This window comes from Salmo salar, chromosome ssa03, assembly GCF_905237065.1.
Source record: "Salmo salar chromosome ssa03, Ssal_v3.1, whole genome shotgun sequence".
In the NCBI taxonomy this organism is placed as follows: domain Eukaryota; kingdom Metazoa; phylum Chordata; class Actinopteri; order Salmoniformes; family Salmonidae; genus Salmo; species Salmo salar.
The window spans coordinates 17,817,887-17,840,586 of NC_059444.1; the positions used below are offsets into that span (position 1 = coordinate 17,817,887).

A 22,700-nucleotide genomic window follows, 5' to 3' on the forward strand; every position below is an offset into this window, starting at 1 on the left:
CCAACACACAGAGGAAGAAAAAAAACTTTCTTAGGAGATTTTATGAAAGGCTGTCAATGTTTGTCATTAATTCTGGTCTGTAGAAAAATGCCTTGAAGCATATGGTGCTACTTAATTAGCTTGGCTTCTAATTGCCTGTAGCCTAAAGAGTGTATTATATAGGCTATGATGATGATTTGTAACAAAGGGAACACTTTACACATGTAAAATCCAAACAACCCTCTTTTTTTACTACTATACAGTATTTTTGCACAACAATATCTGTAATCGTCATAATTTCCCAAATAAGGTTACAAATATCTACAAAAACAATAAGGGGGAACAAATGCAATAGGCTACATTAAAAAGTATGAGGTTACTGTGCGAGACAAAATACAACAGTGAAAACTCACAATGGAGTAAACGTTTGACTTGGCTACAGTAGTTCATGGCTGAATGTCAATGGAATTAGAGGTTGGTGAATGAATTTGGCCTTGGTGAGGTTATAGATGCTACTTCTACCTAATATTATGTCAGTATGTGACTGCATTTAGTTAGCAAATGGACATTGAATGAATGGGAAACTATCGCTATGCATGTCAAGGTTGCGTAGAATTCATATGGTGTACATATTCACTCAATGTGAATTAAGAAAACAAAACACACAAGCTTCATTCAATTATCATCTGTGATATTTGGTGGAGCAACAGACAATTAATAGCATACTTACAAGAAATAGGTTCGTTTTGACTCACTGGTTTACCGCCTTAGTTAATAAGGCGATAAACCAGTGAGTCAAAATCAATATCTAATAAATAAAAAACATAAAATAAAAAATGTCAAAGATTTTGCAGTAAAACCTAAATGACTTCTTCACCGCCCCTTCTCTCAACATTACTTTGAGGCCTGACTGACTGGATGGTAAAGCGAAATGACGCATAATCCCTCTCAGGCTCAAAGGAAGATTCACCCCAATGAGAAAGTCAGAGTCCTCTAAAGTTCATCCTTTATAGAGTCTGTTTCCTCCTCTTCTTCCTCTGCTCCAGTCCCTTCTTCTTCCTCTTCACGGTCCTCTAACTCTTCCTCCTTTTCTTCTTCCTCCTCCTCCTCTTCTTCAGGCTCGTCTTTTGTCTGCTCTTTCCTCCCCATCTCTTCCGCCTCTAGTTTCTTCCTCTCCTGTTCCTCCTGGGACACCTTCATCTTTTTCTCTGGATCCTACAAAACATGAAACAGAGACAGCCATTTTAACAAACCACAGGAATTAGCATTTTTACAGTTTGTAGTGTGCTGTTAGGCAACGTTGCAAATATGTCTTCATAAGGATCTGAAACCAAACTAGTGAATTTATTCAGACAAATAATCCTTTAATAATCCAAATTGTCAGGGAACAAATTGTCAGATAACAAATTGGGGTTAGGGGAATGCGACTCAAGAGACACCAGTGTGAACACCCACTGGGCACACACTGTTTGAATCAATGTTGTTTCCACATCATTTTAATGAAATAACGTTGAACCAATGTGGAATAGACGTTGAATTGACATCTGTGCCCAGTGGGTATGTATCAAAGTTTGAACCTGAGAGGTGAGTACCACTGACCTTAGTCTGACCCCAGGTCTCATTGCCAACCTCTTCTGCCAGCGTAGCGTCGTCTGTGATCAGGAAGTTATCGAAGATGGTCCCAGATTTCACCTGTGACAGCAATGAACATGTCTGAATTACTCCAAATATTTCTGGGCAAAAATATTATTTCAGGGATGCATTTTCTCTTTTCAATTAAAAAGGAAAAATAGAGCCTTTTTAAATAATGATCACAAACGGAATACTTTTCAATAAGATTCCACTCTTTAGCATTACATGTCAATAATTAAGGTATTGAAACGACTGAAGAAGGTCCTCCACAGTACCTGCCACAGGTCCAGACCAATGACGCCGATGCTGTCGAATCTGTATATTTCAGAGTCTGCGCTGTATTCTGGATTGTCAATCTCAGGATGCACCCATTTGCCCTTGTAGTCAGGGTTATCGATCTTCCGGGGTTTCCATTCACCCTGAGAAGGCAAACAAATCAATTAAACAGCTGTTCATATGACTGAAATGGCAATAGAGAAAACTACTGTCATACTCGATGTCTCATTATCAAAAAACGAAATGTGGTCCTGTCATGTGTATAGGGCCAGGAAACACCTTAGCCCCAGTTATGAAGTGTCTGACTGCTTGCCTTATAGTCAGGGTTGGAGACCATGGGTGGCTCCCATTCACCGTCCATCTCATTGTCCCAATCCTCAGGCTTCTTAGCGTCAGGGTCAGCAATGTTCTCTGGCCTATCCCAGTCCTGACAAATGACAACATTGAATCATTAATCCCACATTAACAAAGTGAAAATCATGAGACACATTCTACTCATAAAAGATAGACAAAAGGGATTGCTTTTGCATCAAGAATAGCTGGCTAGATACCTGGTCGGCCAGTCAGTTTCTGCCATTGTCCTGCCAATACAATAATGTGGCTTGCTAGCATTGTTGAATGCAGAAACAGCCATGGGTCTCTAGACAGAAAAGGTGTCTACCGTTATCTACCCACCTCTGGTTTCTTATCGTCGGGGTCCTCCACCCTCTCCCTCTCGTCCCAGTCGTCTGGCTTCACAGCCTCTGGGTCCTTGACCTTCTTAGGGGGCAAAATATCCCAGTCCTCCTCCAGACTTCCAGACTCCACTTTCTTGTTGTCAATCTTCACCTCGTACGTGTTGTCAGGGTTCAGGATCAGAGTGTACAGATGAGTGTACTCATCATCCTGGAAAACAAAAGAAAGAAGATTGATTTGATCCACCCAATGTGGATGTCACATGTCGAAAAAAGCTAATTTGTGACATATGCTTTACCTTGCACCTGACGTCCTTGCTGATGAGGTGATTCTTGCCCTTGTAGTTGATAATGACATGAACTTTCTTGGTACCTGGGCCACAGATGTCTGGACCTGGATATAGGAAAACCACTATGATTAGCAGTACAAATTAAATATACAACCTGAACAATTGATCTAAATGTTGAATGAGGGGGGTACGGTGTAACTAAGTGGTTATCAATCATTTTGCTAGTACCATCATTATCTCATTGGTAATGGACTTTACCGAACATGATGTTGTATTTGGAGTCTCCATGCATGTCTGCCTGGTCGAGGTCAGCGGGGAATAGTTTGATGTAGCCTCCCCCACAGTCGATGTTCTGCTCGTGCTTCACAGTGAACTGGATCACCAGGGTCTTGCCCTGGTTGCTGAAGGGCTCAAATCGAGCAGAAGAAGAGTAGAAGCGGGCATCCTGGCTGGTCTGGAGACCTGAGGGGAATAAGATATGTTTTGGACTGTTTCAACTTCGGAGTTGCCTCCTGCTCCACAGTCCAGAGGAAAAGCAGAAATGTGTAGAGAGACTGATTCTGAAATTCTCAGAACAATGGTGGGGTCACGAAACTGACTGACCAGATGAGGTGTAGGCAGTCATTGTAAAATAAGAATTTGTTCTTAACTGACTTTCTCTGGATTAAAAGTTGAATACAAATATTTTATCACATGGTCTTAACAGAGGAATCAAAATATTGGACAAGCTTATCTTTAGCGTGCACTTTAAACTGCATGAAGCCTCAGGTTCAACACACGATAGCTACCTTTGTCTTTCTCTGGATCTCCATAGAATTTCCCAGGTGTCAGGACAAATTTCCCGTAGTCAGACCTATGGCTGGATTCAACCCACCGGGTAGTCCAAGCATCTGACAGCAAAAACAGAATCAAATACTAGAAAGGCCACAATATTGGCATAGTTGAACACAAATTTAGCTAACGTTGAAGGTTTATTCAAGCACTAGGCTAGCGTCACCCGTTGGCTAGGTAGGTACATTTAATTAGCTGGCTAACTTGATAGCTAGCCAGCCACCATTTTTGTAAGCGAATGTGGCTAAAAAGCAAACTATATATGCACTATTGCGTCTAACGAAGCACAGCTAGCTACTATCGTGGCATCATTATGGTAAGATTAGCTCTGACAGTTAGCTGTAAACTAGCTAGGCTAGTTCGACATTTCCAGATAACTGGCAATAACGGCAGCCTACACTAAATGAATGGAACTCACCCCCATCTTCAAACTGCTCTTTAAAATACAGCGATGGTTCGGCACTGGCTAGTGCAATCAGTGCACTGAATAGCATCGACCCTCGCATGACGTGGCTTGTTAAATTTAAAATGATAGTTGACCACCCTGCTAAATGCAGTTTCCCCACTCCCTGTCCGTCTGGCCAATCGGTCTACTCTGAACAAATGTCCGATTGTCATTGGTTGACAGGGAAGCTGAGCCCTTGGATGCTGTGGTACAGCTAATGTACCATACTGTATTCAAGAAATTAGCAACACAAATTTGTCAAAGGACTGAAAATGGTATTATCGCTTGCCTGAAGCATCATACTGCACCCACCGTTGATATATAGGAACAATCTTCAAGTCATATCCTCAGCTAATAGTTAATGTAGCAAATATGAAAAACGGCATAGATTGATTATGTACAAATCCCTTTTATTGGTTCTGGACAATGAGGTTACACTTACTGGTTTTATTTACCAAGCTAAAGTAGAACACATGTACAGTTTAATGAGGTTTATTTTGACATCTCTCCAATCAAATTGCTAAATTATAAATTCAAGCCAGTGATGCACTGCTTTCTTCAGGACAACTGTAGGTCAGTGGTAATGGCAGTTCCTGCACACCCTCCTGACCAAACACTGGAGGGAAGAAAAAAAAAGACAAGTGAGCCAAATAAAGTCACTGGTAGGCTGAAACATTAGGAATCACTGGGGAGAGATCAGTATTCTTATTGTCATCAAGATCTCAGGGAGAGAGTTCAAGAATTGAATCATCATTTGCTAACCCCACAATTTAACTATGAATCATAGACCAGAGGGGTATACTACAAAGCAGGATCAGCGCGTTAGCATTAGCCAGCTAACATTGATACAACTATATTGACAGGTCCATCAAGCAAGCTAAACCTGATATTACAGACCAACTCATTGAGCCCACTGAAATATACCCCTCATGTAAAGGGTCATACACTGACTCAGTAAAGCCAGTGGCAGATACTGAAAAATAGTTTTTGCATGTGTAAAATAACATACCCGCTCAGTTGATTCTCACGTGTTGGGGGAATTTATTGCACATTCATCTCGTCTTCCAACACCCCCTTGAACCTGGAGTGGGAATAAGCAATGGGTTCAGGAGCAGCACACAAGATATTCACCCCATTAAACCCCCAGAAATAAATGGAACGGTTGGAGTATAATCAGTGTACTCATATGGCAGAATCTTTTCATCACTGGCTGTTGAAATGCAAAGGCAGTGTTGCGCAAGTGCTTACTTTTACTTGTGGTCCATCTTGCGTAAATTTTGACAACGAGAACCAGGATCAGTCACATTCCTATCTCGCCATACCTGAAATTGAGAATTTGTCAGGAAGTGCAGGAAGCCATATTTAAAATCAAATCTAATTGCCAATACATCAGATAGGAGCGAAAGACAATGCTGATAGTTCTTCATGGTTAATCTGCTGAACTATGCTGTCATCATTTGTATCAGCAACGGTTGAGTGTTCCAGCTGCAGTAAACACTACTTACCAGCAACTGTTACATGAGGAGTCACAAAGGTTCCACCCAAGGGACCCCAGCTTGAGGCATACCACCTGAGGAACAAATAAAGTTGATTCATAAAATGGAATCATGGAGCAAAAATAACCATACAATCTTATTTAACAGTGGATACATCAGATAGGAGCGAAAGACAATGCTGATAGTTCTTCATGTTTAATCTGCTGAACTATGCTGTCATCATTGTATCAGCAATGGTTGAAAATGCTTGCAGCCAAAGTAAACAGGACTCACCATCAATGGTGATCATTGTGGCTGGAAGTTCAGACCATGGCACTCCAGCTGGAGGCAAACCTGAAACAAAGTTCAATCAAGATTGTTTCAGAGGGGAGGCATTTTAGAAAAATTATAGCAGTAGATAATTTCATTGATCTAAGATCCTTCATAGTCAGATTCCCAATGATACTAATCAACGGCATAGCTAGTAAAAATCCAAACAGCTAAGGGTTTCCATGAAAACATACCAGGATTGAGCAATCTCCTGGTTTCTCACAGGATCAGCAAGAAGTTAATCTAAAAGGAAAACATTCACTATTAAATTGGTCCAGTCATAACATGTCAATCACATAGTTTAATAGATAGCCATCAGTTTGAAAATGTGTCAGAAATCACTTCTGTCCACTACTCTTATTCAAATATTCATCACAGGCTAAATATTAATTACAATGAGTTATCATCAATGTGTGCCATACCTGATTGTAAACCATTAGATACATTAGTCATCCAGGATCACGTGTGTTGTACTTCATAATCTGAAAGTTTACAGAGGAACGGTTAGATATCACAGACAAAGTCTTAGTGGAATGAAAAGTTCAAATCCAATCCATGTCTTGTCAGTAAAGTTGGCGTTTCCTCAGGCGTCTCAGATGTCCCTACCAACATGTTCTTCATCACATCAGACACGGATTAAATTCCTGACAATTTACTTAAATAGTAAAAATGTGTTGATTCTGATGTAAAGTAGAATTAAAGTCGGCTGTTGTGTGAAAGATGTAACCAAGCTATAGTAGTTCGTGTTAGCAAGTTCATGCACACATGGCAGGCCACGCATGCACCTTGACTTAACGTTACACGCAAGTGAAATACTAATAGCAAAGCTGGCCACCAAGCAAAATGTTGGCGTTTTTATTTGATACCTGTATATAGTTCCTCATTTCAAGTTAAACTACCTTGTAAAAACAATCGAATAGTTACTTTTTGAAGCGCACAATATGACCTCCACATTTCGACTGCTGAGTTCAGCGCGGAAAAGAATTTCAGAAGGGGTGACGTTGGTATTTGTACTGTGGCCCCGCTGGCTTGTGGGTAAAATTGGCGTCACATTACATGACGTTGTGCGCTGTGTTGTTTAGGCTTTGTTGAATGCTATTCTGGATCCTTGGAACGTCCCAACTCTGACGTTACCCCATTGAAGTTACAATTGTAAATGGTTAAGGTAAGGGTTAACGTTACAGTTATGCAAGGTTATGGTTATGGTTAAGGTTAGAGTAGGGACGTTCCAAAGATCCCGGGTTGGACTTAAACCATTTGTTTTGTAGCTAGTCACTCGCCATTCCACTCGCTAGTGCTTCGTTCCATCAGATAACCTTTATGGTGCTTCTGGTATGGTGTCTACCATGTAATGCCATAATTATACCTAAACACAGCTAGCCACCTAAACGTGGAGAAACGAAATACATGGTTGCAAGCCGTCAGCACTAAACAGGTAGCTAAGTGAACAGACAGTAAATGTGTTAGCTAGCCTGGTGGGGTAGCTGGTTAGAAATCTGCATGGGGTCCCACTGTGGGGGCATTGCTTGACAGACCTGATAACCCTAACCACGGCCACAAATGAAAATCATAGCCAAGCCAAGCCAGCTAGCTCACTGATAAACAATGGCTTGTTTTGAATTGCTGTTTCCTAAATCCCTAAAAAGCCTAATATTAGGAGTGTGTAGTCTGTTGTCAGACAACCATTTCAAGTCATCTGTATTTATGAACTCAGAAATCTAGCTAAAGTTATAAAACATCTATATATGTTGGAGAAAGTTTCAGTGCCAACCGATTTCAGTACCAACCGAAATGGTATTGTTAGCTGGGTAACTCAATGATCTAAACTTACCCCCTGGTGTGTATGTGTTGTGGTTTCAGGCTGTGGAGATAGCCAGTGGGTAATGATGGAGCAGAAGGAAGTGCCGGACACAATTGGTCAGGCCAGACACTCTCTCTTTGGATGCAACAACAAGAGGTTAGTGTGTGCTAATGAATGCTTATTGATGTTGTCTAGTGCTCTTCAAAATCATTACCATGTCACTCATCACTGTTCAACAAATTGGGCATGATCTTCTCACCCTTAATTGAATATTTGATTAAAATGCCATACAGGGGGGATAAAAGGCAACGAGAAAACAGTACTGACGAGGATGGAGGGGAAGTACAAGAGAATGACTGGGATGAAAACTATGAATGTGACAGCAACATATCATATTTCGAAGATGAGATGGATCAACTTTTGGACCTGTAAGTACAATAAGTTTCACTATTACGACTTCTCTCACATGTCATTCCTTGACGACTACAGTACTGATACATATCATATAGCTAGCTGTATGTGCAAATCTTATGGAATGCAGCATACACCTTGAATTATGTGTTTTGTGTTGGGCCACTCATTCACAGTAAGCATGTGTTATTATATATGATTTTTTTTAAATCACAGAATTGTATTTCTTGACTATTAAAGATGAAGGGCTATTCACTTGTGCTAGGGATCTCACAATAAACTGATTTTGCTTCACCCTGACTACATTTTTTCATTGATTTGTTTTCAGAGAGGAAAATAAAGACTGTTGGACAGAACCTTTAGAGACTGTAGACGGCAATGGGGCAGCAGTTACAGAGACTAGAGGGAGGGATGACTCCCCTCCCAAAGCGACAGTCTCTTCACAGTCCAGAGTAAGGTTTCCCTCGTCTTCCTCCTTAATAGATTCCGATTTCAAAGAAGCGTTGGATCAACTTTTGGACCAGTGAGTTGAATCAGTTTCAGTATTATAACTTGTCTCATAAAATGCCATCCCTTGACCACTACATGTGATATTATGCCTTCAAATGATGGTATGATTATTATTTTCTCACACATAAATTTGTTCCTTGACTATTATATATTTGCATGTACTAGGGATGTCACAATTAACTGATTTTGCTCACTCTTATCCTTATTTGTCTTTGATACGTTTCAGAGAGGAAGATGAAGACAGTTGGACAGAACCTTCAGAGACTGTAGATGGGAATGATTCCCTGTCCAATGGGACAGACTCTTCACAGCCCAGAGTAAGAGGTTCCTTCCCTCTCTCCACTGAGGCTTCAGAGTCCAGTGGGGAGGATGAAGACACATTTTCCTTTGAGACAGAAGCCATAGAGACCAGAGCTTCAAACAAGAGAAAAACCATCTCCAGCCCTAAAGGAACACAGAAAAAGAGGAGAAAGAAGGCCAGGCCTCCATCCTCTCCCCTTTGGTTATCCAGCCCTGCCAAATCCAGAAGGAACGCTCATGCAGCCACACCTCTTATCATTGGGTCAGAGAGGAGGTGGAAGACTGAGGATGAACCAGACCAAGAGCCTAAACTGTTCCCCTTTGAACCAGCTAGGACTCCAGGACCCCAGCTGGACACTTCAAAGAACTACACTGTTCTAGAGCTCTTCCAGCTCTTCTTCAGTAATGACGTTGTTGATACTCTCTGCTCAAACACCAACAAGAATGCCAAGAGAAGACATGAACAGGGATTTAAACCTGTATCTGTGGAGGAAATGTACAACTACCTCAGCATTGTAATCTATATGGGTCTGCTGAATGTGCACACTGTATCAGACTACTGGGTCCCGAACAGGTTGTATGGTATTCCTTTTTGCCGTACAGTCATGACTATGACAAGATTTCGGGCGATCACCTATTCACTGCACATGAGTGACCCAGCAGAAGATGAGGAAAACGACAAGAAGAAGGGGACTGCGGGGTATGATCGGCTCATGAGAATCAAACCTCTCAAAGACCAGATATTGGCGGCATGCAGAGCCTTCTACCACCCATTCCAGAACCTTTCCATTGATGAGCGTATGGTGCGCTCCAAGGCCCGCCACAGCCTCAAACAATACATTAAATCCAAGCCCTACAGGTATGGATTCAAGCTGTATGTTTTAGCAGATTCAAGAAATGGCTACACCTGCGACTTCAATGTCTTTATGAGCAAGAACCCATCTGTTTCAGGCAAAGGGGAGAGCTATGATGCTGTCATGGACCTGTTGAATATCCCTCACTTGGGCACTGGGTACCACATTTACGTTGATAATTATTTCACCAGCGCAACTCTCTTCCGTGACCTGTACAAGAACAAATTAGGAGCTTGTGGAACCATACGTGAAAACCGTGTGGGCCTCGCTGGTGTTCAGGAGAACAGTATGCCTCCCAGAGCAAAGAGAGGGACCATCCGCTGGCTTCGTGACGGGGAGCTGCTCTTCACCAAGTGGATGGACGCACGACCAGTCATCATGTGTACCACCATCCATAAAGCCTTTGCAAAGGAGCAGGTGCAACGACGCAAGAGGTTAGAGGATGGAACCTGGACAACAGAGCCTGTACCCGCCCCAGCGCCGATTAAGTCCTACAACAAGTATATGGGGGGTGTGGACCTGTCTGATTCCCTTATCAAATGCTACAGTGTGGCCCAGAAAACCATGAAGTGGTACAAAACCTTCTTCTACCACTTTGTAGATGTTGCTGTGGTGAACAGTTGGCTCATGCACAAGGACATGGCCGTGACAAAGAACACAAAGCCCATGGCCCAAAAACAGTTCAGGGAGAAGCTGTGTTCGCAGCTTGCTGACATTGCATTGAAAGGGGATGTTCAGGAGGAGAGGGGGGAGGAGCAGAAGGAACAACCGAGCGAACAGCGAGTGGAAAGGCAGGGTGAAAAGCATGGTGAAAAACAGGATGAAAAGCAGGGTGAAGAAGAGGAAGAGGTGGAAGTTGGTTTATTGTGCTGTCCTGTGCCCACAAAAGATCCCATCACTGTTGCGTTGTGTAATAAAGCTTCTGAGGGAAGGAGGCAGTGTCATTTGTGTAAGCACAAGACCATTTGGCAGTGTGAGTCCTGCAAGGTGGCACTCTGCATAATACCAGATAGGAACTGCTTCAGAATATGGCATGTGAAAAAAGACAATGACGAGCAAGATTCAAGTTAATAGTTTATTTTCGTTCCAAGGGTTAGGCCTACAGGATTTCTGAATTGGTGGGATGTATAGAGAATTGTTGCGCCTATATATTGTTGCACATTGGGCCAGTAACCGAAAGGTCGCTGGTTTGAATACCTGATCCGACAAGGTGAAAAATCTGTCGACTTGCCTTTGAGCATGGCACTGTAACCTAATTTGCCCCAGGGGTGCCATACTACTATGGCTGCCCCTGTAAATCAACATATTTCACTCCACCTATCCGGTGTATGTGATGACAAAACAATTGTATTTATTTTTTTAATTCAAATGTATTTGTGTTCACCACAAATGTTTGCTTATGGTTGCCAATAGTTTTGTGCGGTAAACACATGGCTTGCTATAACTCCCAAAAGCTCAACAATGCTTTCTATATCACGTATCAGGAATTGCTGAACAAAAAAACATTGGAAGACATTTTGCTGTCCATTAGAAAATTAGCAACTGTTTTCTTTATTGATCATTTTGGAAATTGTTTCAGATCATTATGAATTAGTTGTTCACCTTTATGCTTTGGAATTGCCACTTTGGGAACATCTCAGCTTGCCTGCTTTGGTTACCAGGGTTTGGGTTAATAAATAAAAACATCTATAACATTCCCTCTGTATTCTTTCCATTTTATTTAATTGTTTCATTAAATTACATTTTGAAATGAACGCAACTAATTGAACTATGTTTCTTTTTTTAGGTGTCTTGTTTTGACATATTATCTTATGTCTCCAATAATGTACCATATTAGGGGGGAATAGTATCTGATGGATTAACAGTATCTGATAGGAACAGTATATAATTGATTCAGTTTGGACACAAATATTATGATTGACTTAAATATTTATTAAGAGAGAACTTTCACATGAGCATTCTGGAGCTGGACTTCTCACAGTTCTCTTGAGATCATCTTCTTTGACTCTTGTATTGATCCAAATGATTATCGCCCTCTTGCTCCTCGCCTCCTTGGAGTCTGTTTTCTCCTTGTCATAACTGTACCAGAGACATTTGTATCTGTCCCTGCTGAGTTCGGCAGCAGCAGGGCCAGTATGTTAAAGATGCACTATGCAGAAATTGTTCCGGCATTTCCTGGTTGCTAAAATTGTAATAGTTCACCTAATTTTTGTTTATTTGACAAAAAACAAGTATAAAAACAAAAAGTGGCAGCATAGAAATAACACAGAACAGATCTGCTTTTTAGACTTGCTTTAAATGAGAATGACAGATCTATAACTCACATTTCTATGTGAATTTGGACAGGTCGTCCAAAAAGTGACATATTGCAGCTTTTAAAGATATTCCACCTCTTCATCACCTTCAGCCTCAGATGCTTCTTCAGGCAGTGAGTTGTCCTCATTACTACCCTGGCTGCTGTGTTTGTTCTCCAACTTCTCGTTCCAGAGCCCATTTCTCTCGGTTCTCTTCAGCTTATTCTTCTTCCTGGCTATCTCCTCCTCCCACTCTTGCCAGCATCTTTCCGGCCTCCATCTTGTTTTCTCACCCTTGAGGAGTTTTGCCCAGTTCTCTTTCTCTCTCTCGCTTTCGCTGGGCATGGCTGCAAATCACTCCACCGTTAATGTAGAACTGATCACTTTGAGTCTCCTCCCTTCAGTATGTTCTTGCAATCTTTCTCTCATTTCTCGCTTTTACTTTTTAGTTCACCCAGCCAATCACTTTCCCTGGCCCCGGTCTGGACCCTACGGCTGTTCTCCTGAGCCTTCTTCTGAAACTTATGCTGGGCTTCCTCCAAAGTTGAGGAAGACATAATCTTATTGTTGCCCCTGTGAGGCAACTTCATCCTCACACTCTTCATTCTCAATGTCCAGCAGCTCTGTCTTCCTTGTCAGCCCTGTGCCTCGGTGCTAGGTCAGCCTTATGCTCGAGTCCATACTCAGGTGTCAGGTCTGGTTTTGGCCTGGGCTTGCACTCGATGGCCCCGACATTTGGCACAGGAACAGGGACAGCAGGCACCCACTTTCTCTGGACCCTTTTTTTGTCCTGCTGCACACTCCATATTTGTGTTCCCCCATGTCTTCTGTCCTCTTTTTCTTTCATAATTTTCTGTCTTTGTGTTCTTACCTTGTACACTAAAATTCTCTATCTCACTCAGTCTCTCCTTCATTGCCTTCTGTTCCCTCCTGGTCATCTCTGCCTCCTGCCTCTTGTTGGCACAAAACAGGGATGTACAGTATGGAGGTGAACAATCTGAAGAAGACTCTTCTTGGGTTGTCCTTATTTATGTCATTCCATTCCATCATTCATTCCATTGTCATAATCGGAACTACACTGAACAAAAATATAAACGCAACATGTAAAGTGTTGGTCCCATGTTTTATTAGCTGAAATAAAAGATCACAGAAATGTTCCATATGCACAAAAAACGTATTTCTCTCAAATTGTGTGCACAGATTTGTTTACGTCCATGTTAGTGACCATTTTTCCTTTGCCAAGATAATCCATCCATCTGACAGCTGTGGCATATCAAGTAGCTGACTAAACAGCATGATCATTACACAGGTGCACCTTGTAAGAGGACAATAAAAGGCCACTCTAAAGTCTGCACTTTTGTCACACAACACAATGCCTGAGATGTCTCAAGTTTTGAGGGAGTGTGCAATTGACATGCTGACTGCAGGAATGTCCACAAGAGCTGTTGCCAGAGAATTTAACGCTCATTTCTCTACCATAAGCCGCCTCCAACGTCATTTTAGAGAATTGGCAGTACGTCCAACTGGCCTCACAACCACAGACCACGTGTAACCACGCCAGCCCAGGACCTCCACATCCGGCTTCTTCACATGCGGGATCGTCAGAGACCAGCTACCTGGACAGCTGATGAAACTGTATTTCTGTCTGTAATAAAGCCCTTTTGTGGGGAAAAACTCATTCTGATTGGCTGGGCTTGGCTCCCCAGTTGGTGGGCCTGGCTCCCAAGTGGGTGGGCCTGCCCAGTCGTGAAATCCATAGATTAGGGCCTAATTTATTTATTTAAATGGATTGATTTCCTTAAATGAACTATAACTCAGTAAAATCATTGAAATTGTGGCATGTTGTGTTTATATTTTTGTTCAGTATATTTTTGTATGTCAGTGTTACTTTTGTCTGAAAAGGTACAGAGGGTTCTGAAGCAGCAATTTTTTTTCCTGATTTCCTGATATTGTGTCTGTAAAAAGCATAAAAACTAGGCTGAGCCCCATCTATATGAAATACTACAAACCTAACGTAAAGGTTAAATAAAAATAATCTTAATTTTTGTTATCTCAATTAAAGAACATGAACATACATGACTCTGATTGTGTTTGACATCATGACTGGAATTACATTTATCAAATGTGAAAATTCTGACAGGACAATGCCCCCAGACTTAGATCAAATGATGTTCTCTATTTCCATCCAAAAATATGAAAAGGCCATACTTCTCATCAAAGTATTCACATATTTGATATGATTGAACAGATTAACGAATACACTATTTCTCACCTGTCAAAATGCATTTTTCCTTCCACCAAGTATTGGGAAAGAAGTAAGAAGGACGCTTTCATTTTTGGACAAGGCCTATTTTGCATGTGGGTTCCACTCCCATCCTGTTGGAGGCGGTAGTATACCACACTGGTCGTTTACCAATTGCTTTGAACCTCAGTACGGGTGAAAAAGATGGCGGCGCCCTACAGTGATACGTGTAACGAGAAGATGCTTTAGATAATTATTACTTTATAAAGATAAATAATACTTAGCAAAATGTTTAAAGAAACAGCACAACTGTTTAAGGCCGCAGCTCCTTTGCTTGCGAAAACGACGCTTTTAAAAGAGGTAAGAATCAGCTCGACACATGGAGGGAGCAGTGTCCATGGGCATCGATATTTCAATGTCACCTGCAGTATATGTGCGAAGGTACCGCCGAGAAAAAAGCCGCGAGTCAAGGTGGACATACCCGGACTCGAGCGCATTACCTATGGCGATAGAATGCACTATGTTCCTGGGTTGGCAAAGCCCTCTTTCCCTACCTGGGTGCGAGACTGGAACGACCCCTCTCATTATTATGCGCCGAAAGAGGAAGAAATGCCACTCCATAAAGAGAAGTCTTGCTTCGTATTTAACCAAAGGACAAACGCACTTGAAGGTATTTTCTATTAATGTTCTATAAACTGTTGGCTCCTATTATTGATCCTGTATTAGACAAATGGAAGATATAAGTCAACAAAAGAGATGCCACTAAATGTCAATTGGAGGCCAAAATATAGAAATCAATAAAATAAAAATGAATCAATTGTGTGTATTCTCTTTAATATTTATTCCTATGTTACAGGTGTCAGGCAAGCACTGTGGCTCACTAAATCCAAGCTGACGAAGGGACTTCCGGACCAGGTTTTGTTATTGGCTGAGAACGAAGCCAATCAGATTGAAAACCAGGATGAGCGAGTTCAGAATGCCATCAGGCATGCTCGCTTCTGGGACACCACAGAGGAACGACCGTCCAGAGAAAAGTTCTGGTGAGTCTAGTCTAGAGGTCGACCGATTATGATTTTTCAACGCCGATACCGATTATTGGAGGACCAAAAGAAGCCAATACCGATTAATCGGCCGATTAAAAAAAAAAAAAAAAATATGTATTTGTAATAATGACAATTGCAACAATATTGAATGAACACTTATTTTAACTTATTATAATACATCAATACAATCAATTTAGCCTCAAAAGTGCAATATGTGCCATGTAAGAAAGCTAACGTTTAAGTTCCTTGCTCAGAACATGAGAACATATGAAAGCTGGTGGTTCCTTTTAACATGAGTCTTCAATATTCCCTGGTAAGAAGTTTTAGGTTGTAGTTATTATAGGAATTATAGGACTATTTCTCTCTATACAATTTGTATTTCATATACTTTTGACTATTGGATGTTCTTATGTTCATATGTTCAGCTTTCATATGTTCACTTTAGTATTGCCAGTGTAACAGTATAGCTTCCGTCCCTCTCCTCGCTCCTACCTGGGCTCGAACCAGGAACACATTGACAACAGCCACCCTCGAAGCAGCGTTACCCATGCAGTGCAAGTGACGTTTGAAACGCGATTAGCGCGCACCCCGCTAACTAGCTAGCCATTTCACATGGGTTACACCAGCCTAATCTCGGGAGTTGATAGGCTTGAAGTCATAAACAGCGCAATGCTTCAAGCATTGCGAAGAGCTGCTGGCAAAACGAAAGTGCTGTTTGAATGAATGCGTACGAGCCTGCTGGTGCCTACCATCGCTCAGTCAGACTGCTCTATCAAATCATAGACTTAATTATAAAATAATAACAGAAATACAAGCCTTAGGTCATTAATATGGTCGAATCCGGAAACTATCACGTTTATTCTTTCAGTGCAATACGGAACTGTTCCGTATTTTATCTAACGAGTGGCATCCATAAGTCTAAATATTCCTGTTACATTGCACAACCTTCAATGTTATGTCATAATTACTAGAATTCTGGCAAATTAGTTCGCAACAAGCCAGGCTGCCCAAACTGTTGCATATACCCTGACTCTGCGTGCAATGAACGCAAGAGAAGTGACACAATTTCACCTGGTTAATATTGCCTGCTAACCTGGATTTCTTTTAGCTAAATATGCAGGTTTAAAAATATATACTTCTGTGTATTGATTTTAAGAAAGGCATTGATGTTTATGGTTAGGTACAGTCGTGCAACAATTGTGTTTTTTTCGCAAATGCGCTTTTGTTAAATCATCCCCCGTTTGGCGAAGTTGGCTGTCTTTGTTAGGAAGAAATAGTCTTCACAGTTCGCAACGAGCCAGGCAGCCCAAACTGCTGCATATACCCTGACTCTGTTGCAAGAGAAGTGACACATTTTCCCTAGTTAAAAGAAATTCATGTTAGCAGGCAATATTAACTAAATATGCAGGTTTAAAAATATATACTTGTGTATTGATTTTAAGAAAGGCATTGATGTTTATGGTTAGGTACACGTTGGAGCAACGTGTACCTAAGCGATTATATGCAACGCAGGACAGGCTAGATAAACTAGTAATATCATCAACCATGTGTAGTTAACTAGTGATTATGATTGATTGATTGTTTTTTATAAGATAAGTTTAATGCTAGCTAGCAACTTACCTTGGCTTCTTACTGCATTCGCGTAACAGGCAGGCTCCTCGTGGAGTGCAATGTAAAGCAGGTGGTTAGAGCGTTGGACTAGTTAACCGTAAGGTTGCAAGATTGAATCCCCGAGCTGACAAGGTAAAAATCTGTCGTTCTGCCCCTGAACAAGGCAGTTAACCCACCGTTCCTAGGCCGTCATTGAAAATAAGAATGTGTTCTTAACTGACTTGCCTTGTTAAATAAAGGTGTAAAAAAAAAAATACCGATTTCCGATTGTTATGAAAACTTGAAATCGGCCCTAATTAATCGGCCATTCCGATTAATCGGTCGACCTCTAGTCTAGTCGACCACTACTCAGATGAACGCAAACAAACTAGCCCATGACCCATAATTGTCTTTATCTGGTGTCACAGGTTTTCATTCACATCAGAATCACAAAATACATGGCTGGGCCAGCTTGGGTCTCTGAACATTAATTCCACTGTCTCTGGGCTGACATGTGGCATCTCTCTTCTGTACTTTGTCTCTCTAGTGTGGCTTTGCTGAGGAGCCTGATCCACCTGTGTGGGAGCCTGCAGGTCAGTCATCCTGGGCTTGGCAGGAGGATCCTGGCGGAGAAATACAGTCTGGCTGCCACATGGAGCAGAGGTAGGCCCGTGACCCCTGACCTCATTCAATAGCATTATGCAATAGTGGTAAATACAGTATTATACTGGACTTTGAATGTATTTGTTGTTTTAGTGTTACTGAAATAACACTATTGCCCATCTCCTCATCAAGTTGTATCCAGACCAAAATCAACCCCCTAAGCCCCACTAGTAGGTAACGTGTCCAGGGCCCATTATTTAATATCTATGAGATAGACAGGATAGCCACAGTACATAGGCTACTACTACACACCATTGACCAATAGTTTAGCTGTTTTATCTCACCTCTTCCTGGCCACCTGTCCTCCAGGTGAAGACTTGTTCCAGGTGCGAGGGCAGAATGGGTTGCTGCTCAACAGCATGGCCCCTCTCCCAGTGCTTGCTGGGAAAGAGGAGGTCCAGAGCACGGCCGACCATGTCCTGGAGACGTTCTACCCAATCTCTCCGACCATTGACCTGCAGAGTGTCCAGGTCTACGAGGAGCAGAACCATACAGGCAATACTACTGTTTGTCAATCAACCAGTCATTACAGCTACAGATCCATACAATTTGTATGTAGAACAATGGAAATGTTGAATTCAGGTCAGGAATGAACTCACAATTAAACCTCTGTTCCTTCAGGCTTCAAGGAGGACTACCCTTACCCTCATGCCCATACCCTCTTCCTCCTGGAGGCAGGAGACACCCCTGTCACTCTCCTTCCTGAGCAGCTCCGTGCTAAGATGATCATGTTTGCCTTCGGGAACGCCCTGGCTCGTGCTCACACACTCCACGGGGTAAAGGCTGTTTGTAACCTTACACGTAAATTAATTACATAATGGTATAATGTCCAGTACTTTATTACACAGGGGTAGTAGGTACACATTTGTAACAGAAATTATAAACAGTGATTGAATGGGATAGAGATTTGATCAGGATTTCTGCTTGGCATAATGAACTGATGGTTGCTTACAGTGGCGGACTTACAATTTGGCAGAAGAGGCAATTGCGACAGGCCTCACATCAGCAAGCCCCCCCCCATGCTCCGCTTGAGGCCCCCCAACCCGAGACAAACCACACACAGTCGTGGGCTGCTCAGCTCATCGCTCTCATTCTGTCTTGCTTCAGCAGGTTGGTTCAGCAGCAGCAAAATCTGTGTGAATCTTTACAGATTTGTGAATGAAATGTGGAGGGATGGGTTTTGTGCCTGGGTACTGTGCCCAGGTTAATGAGGCCAGCCACATTGTTGACAAAAAAGGCCCCCAAAAAAGTTTGTGAATCCATACAGACGAATAATAATTCATAAATGATCAATAATTTATTTCCATACATATATTTCATATCAATATTAATACAATTCTAGTTTTTCTTATACTAGTAGAAACAAGTGCCATTAATCACCCAGGGACTGGTTCATAATGGTAGAAACAAATGCCATTAATCACCCACGGACTGGTTCATAATAATGTACTATTCCACCCTGACAGAGTTCCCGTGCATTGTTACACACAATATGATTGCAAACGTGGCTTTCATTGAAATTAAGCTGCAACAATGAACACATCCTCCACCGATTTCTCCCTCCACTGATTGTGTATGTGGGTCACGCGTCTAGTCTTGAGCGATTAACCTACATTTCTGTGGGGGTTTTTTTTCTCTTTTTTTCCCCCCGTTTTTTTTAACAACTAATTGACCGATGTCTGTTCAGTTATTTGAATTCCATTTCATTCAGTTTTTTTCTGTTAGCTCAATGCGAACATTGCACAGTTTCTCTAGAGATTAACTGTGCAATGTAGTAGGGAGTTTCCAACAGGCCAATATTTTTCACAGTTTAGCGACAATGACCATAATTCATTGCGCATCTTCTTGTCCGGTCTGTTTCTTTTACGCCTACTACAGAAGAGACCGAAGACTGCATGATCGTGAGGTGATCTAGAGAGCAGCTGTTGCTTTGTGAGGTATCTCTACCTGAAAATATATTATCGAAATGATTGATAGTTGGTATTTAGGAGTCATATAAGTATGCCTTATTTACTATGAAGAACTACAAAATAGTGATATGTCAGACAGCACACAGTAGGCAGCAGCTCTATTGAGATGATGACTTGGAATGAAATAAAAAAGTCATCAAATAAAACAAATATACAGAACATCTGAAATATTTTATTAAAGTAATGTGAATAAATTATGGAAATCACAGGCTACAAAAAGAAAACCAGCCACGTCACGGACACCGACGTCACGCTTCCAGACAAACTAAACACTTTCTTTGCCATCGCCGCGGCCCGCTAACAAGGACTGCGCCCTCTCCTTCTCAGTGGCAGACGTGAGTAAAACATTTAAAGATGTTAACCCTCGCAAGGCTGCTGGCCCAGACGGCATCCCTAGCCGCTTCCTCAGAGCATGCGCAGACCAGCTGGCTGGTGTGTTTACGGACATATTCAATCTCTCCCTATCCCAGTCTGCTGTCCCCACATGCTTCAAGATGGCCACCACTGTTCCTGTACCCAAGAAGTCAAAGATAACTGAACTAAATGACTACCGCCCCGTAGCACTCACTTCTGTCATCATGAAGTCCTTTGAGAGACTAGTCAAGGATCATATCACCTCCACCCATACCCACTTCAGTTTGCATACCACCCCAACAGGTCCACAGATGACGTAATCGCCATCACACTGCACACTGCCCTATCCCATCTGGACAAGAGGAATACCTATGTAAGAATGCTGTTTATTGACTACAGCTCAGCATTCAACACCATAGTACCCTCCAAGTTCATCATCAAGCTGGAGGCCATGGGTCTCAACCCCGCCCTGTGCAATATTGGGTCCTGGACTTTCTGAAGGGCCACCCAAGATGGTGAAGGTAGGAAACAACATCTCCACTTCATTGATCCTTAACACTGGGGCCCCACAAGGGTGCGTGCTAAGTCCCCTCCTGTACTCCCTGTTCACCCACGACTACGTGCCCATGCACGCCTCCAACTCAATCATCAAGTTTGCAGACGACACAACAGTAGTGGGCTTGATTACCAACAACGACGAGACAGCCTACAGGGAGGAGGTGAGGTGTCAGGAAAACAACCTCTCACTCAACATAACAAAGGAGATGATTGTGGACTTCGGGAAACAGCAGAGGGAGCTCCCCCCTATCCACATCGAAGAGACAGCAGTGGAGAAGGTGGAAAGTTTTTAAGTTCCTCTGCGTACACATCACAGACAAAGTGAAATTGTCCACCCACACAGACAGTGTGGTGAAGAAGATGCAACAACACCTCTTCAACCTCAGGAGGCTGAAGAAATTTGGCTTGTCACCCAAAACCCTGACAAACTTTTACAGATGCACAATCGAGAGCATCCTGTTGGGCTGTATCACCACCTGGTACGGCAACTGCACCGCACTCAACCGTAAGGCTCTCCAGAGGGTGGTGCAGTCTGAACAATGCATCGGGGGCAAACTACCTGCCCTACATGACACCTACAGCACCCGATGTCACAGGAAGGCCAAAAAGATCATCAAGGACAACAACCACCTGAGCCACTGCCTGTTCACACCGCTACCATCCAGAAGGCAAGGTCAGTACAGGTGCATCAAAGCTGGAACCAAGAGACTGAAAAACAGCTTCTATCTCAATGCCATCAGACTGCTAAACAGCCATCACTAACTCAGAGAGGCTGCTGCCTACATTGACTCCCAATCACTGGACACTTTAATAAATGGATCACTATTCACTTTAAACAATGCCACTTTAATAATGTTTACATATCTTCCGTTACTCAAATCATATGAATATACTGTATTTTATACCATCTATTGCACCTTGCCTATGCCGCTCGGCCATCGCTCATCCATATATTTATATGTACATATTCTCATTCACTCCTTTAGATTTGTGTGTATTATGTAGTTGTTGGGGAATTGTTAGATATTACTGCACTGTCGGAAATAGAAGCACAAGTATTTCGATACACTTGCATTAACATCTGCTAACCATGTGTATGTGACCAATAAAATCTGAAGTAATAAGCAGTAATGGGCAGTCACTACCATCATGAAAATTGTATTAATTGTTTTAGTCTGTGTTACAGCATTCATCCCACATAACGCATAAAAAAAAGATACAAATATAATCGAAACAAACCTTAAACGCTCAGCACTATGTTGTTCAACCTCTCTTCCCCCTCCCTTCAGACTAAGCCTGGGGTGCTGGAGCAGCCCATAGTGGTCCAGTCGGTGGCCACCAACGGCCGGATGTTCCAGTATGTGGTGTTCCAGCTCAACACCACAGACCTGCAGGCTGACGAGGGGGTCAAGAACCAGGTGTGGGTGGAGAATGACCAGCTGCTGTATGACTTCGCCAAGGTCCGCCCCCTCATCAAGAAGAGGGTGGTGCAGGTAAGAACTACTTAGTTTTTTTCTTTATTTGTCTCTTTTCAAAAGTTATATAATCAAACCGTTATAAAATACACTGTACACCCTTATAGGGTCCCACATCTGTTATAAACAGAAATGGATAGTAACAGGGAATCCATTTTACTTAGTAGCTTAGATTTTATACAAATGGTATTTCAAACATCAAAATGAACAGGTTTTGTTCTCTCTGCTTTGCCCCTGCAGATACCACCAGGTCTATCTGGGTACAAGCCTGAAACCTTCCAGAAGTTCCTGTCCCTCTATCTGCATGGAGCTGTGTGAACTAGCTACATTAAACAGCACCAAAACAACAATGTTCCACTATTCATAACCTCCCTATTTCTACTGTCATTACTGTAATATCTGAAAATAAAGAGACCCTAGATACTCTAGCTCATCAGAGTCTAAAGTTGCATTGCGTTTCTCTTCCCTGGCTCAGTTTTGAATTAGATCTGTAGAAGAGGATTGTGATCCATATCTCTTATCGCTTAAGAAAATAACCAAAATAGCATTGTGGAAATGTAGCAATGTATGTCATTATGACAAACGAATTATTTTGAGATGCTTAATTTGTTTCCAGAATTTATTAAATGGATACAGATGTCACACAATTAAGGTGGATTGTATGTCATACAATGAAATGTGCTGGTGAAATGATCCATTCCAC

General features: G+C 42.1%; 3 protein-coding genes and 5 non-coding genes across 12 annotated transcripts; 2 read left to right on the top strand and 6 right to left on the bottom strand.

Annotated features, from left to right (window-relative positions):
* Window positions 1–204: 204 nt before the first annotated feature.
* LOC106599148 (calreticulin) lies at window positions 205–6,928 on the bottom strand. 3 transcript variants are annotated; one of them, XM_014190253.2, is made up of 16 exons: window positions 6,857–6,928; window positions 6,355–6,414; window positions 6,127–6,175; window positions 5,897–5,956; window positions 5,633–5,697; window positions 5,376–5,449; window positions 5,137–5,208; window positions 4,101–4,743; window positions 3,640–3,741; window positions 3,110–3,313; window positions 2,861–2,955; window positions 2,563–2,772; window positions 2,201–2,314; window positions 1,887–2,030; window positions 1,579–1,671; window positions 205–1,194 (listed from the first exon to the last, which is right to left on the bottom strand). In XM_014190253.2, exons 8-16 carry the CDS (start codon window positions 4,186–4,188, stop codon window positions 973–975), a joined length of 1,272 nt encoding a protein of 423 aa, XP_014045728.1. In that variant the 5' UTR covers window positions 4,189–4,743; window positions 5,137–5,208; window positions 5,376–5,449; window positions 5,633–5,697; window positions 5,897–5,956; window positions 6,127–6,175; window positions 6,355–6,414; window positions 6,857–6,928; the 3' UTR covers window positions 205–972. The 3 variants fall into 3 exon arrangements, with proteins under 3 accessions (XP_014045728.1, XP_014045729.1, XP_045570535.1); XM_014190254.2 differs by having other exon boundaries at window positions 6,832–6,914; XM_045714579.1 differs by having other exon boundaries at window positions 6,355–6,924.
* LOC123741950 (small nucleolar RNA SNORD47) lies at window positions 5,267–5,339 on the bottom strand. The gene has a single exon (XR_006769473.1). It is a non-coding gene; the product is annotated as a small nucleolar RNA SNORD47 (small nucleolar RNA).
* On the bottom strand, window positions 5,509–5,593 carry LOC123741953 (small nucleolar RNA snR60/Z15/Z230/Z193/J17). Its single transcript, XR_006769476.1, has one exon. It is a non-coding gene; the product is annotated as a small nucleolar RNA snR60/Z15/Z230/Z193/J17 (small nucleolar RNA).
* Window positions 5,771–5,854, bottom strand: LOC123741954 (small nucleolar RNA snR60/Z15/Z230/Z193/J17). The gene has a single exon (XR_006769477.1). It is a non-coding gene; the product is annotated as a small nucleolar RNA snR60/Z15/Z230/Z193/J17 (small nucleolar RNA).
* Window positions 6,243–6,313, bottom strand: LOC123741923 (small nucleolar RNA SNORD75). Its single transcript, XR_006769448.1, has one exon. It is a non-coding gene; the product is annotated as a small nucleolar RNA SNORD75 (small nucleolar RNA).
* On the bottom strand, window positions 6,487–6,566 carry LOC123741951 (small nucleolar RNA SNORD74). Its single transcript, XR_006769474.1, has one exon. It is a non-coding gene; the product is annotated as a small nucleolar RNA SNORD74 (small nucleolar RNA).
* Window positions 6,929–6,983: 55 nt separating the features above from the next.
* Window positions 6,984–11,505, top strand: LOC106599149 (piggyBac transposable element-derived protein 4). 3 transcript variants are annotated; one of them, XM_014190255.2, is made up of 5 exons: window positions 6,984–7,097; window positions 7,793–7,889; window positions 8,027–8,161; window positions 8,473–8,667; window positions 8,881–11,505. In XM_014190255.2, exons 2-5 carry the CDS (start codon window positions 7,816–7,818, stop codon window positions 10,877–10,879), a joined length of 2,403 nt encoding a protein of 800 aa, XP_014045730.2. In that variant the 5' UTR covers window positions 6,984–7,097; window positions 7,793–7,815; the 3' UTR covers window positions 10,880–11,505. The 3 variants fall into 3 exon arrangements, with proteins under 3 accessions (XP_014045730.2, XP_014045732.2, XP_014045734.2); XM_014190257.2 differs by lacking the exon at window positions 6,984–7,097 and adding an exon at window positions 7,104–7,367; XM_014190259.2 differs by lacking the exon at window positions 6,984–7,097 and having other exon boundaries at window positions 7,791–7,889; window positions 8,473–8,596.
* Window positions 11,506–14,518: 3,013 nt separating this feature from the next.
* On the top strand, window positions 14,519–22,442 carry mrpl37 (mitochondrial ribosomal protein L37). Its single transcript, XM_014190264.2, has 7 exons — window positions 14,519–15,014; window positions 15,201–15,384; window positions 17,525–17,640; window positions 17,950–18,135; window positions 18,262–18,416; window positions 21,812–22,015; window positions 22,238–22,442. Exons 1-7 carry the CDS (start codon window positions 14,633–14,635, stop codon window positions 22,313–22,315), a joined length of 1,305 nt encoding a protein of 434 aa, XP_014045739.1. The 5' UTR covers window positions 14,519–14,632; the 3' UTR covers window positions 22,316–22,442.
* Window positions 22,443–22,700: the final 258 nt, after the last annotated feature.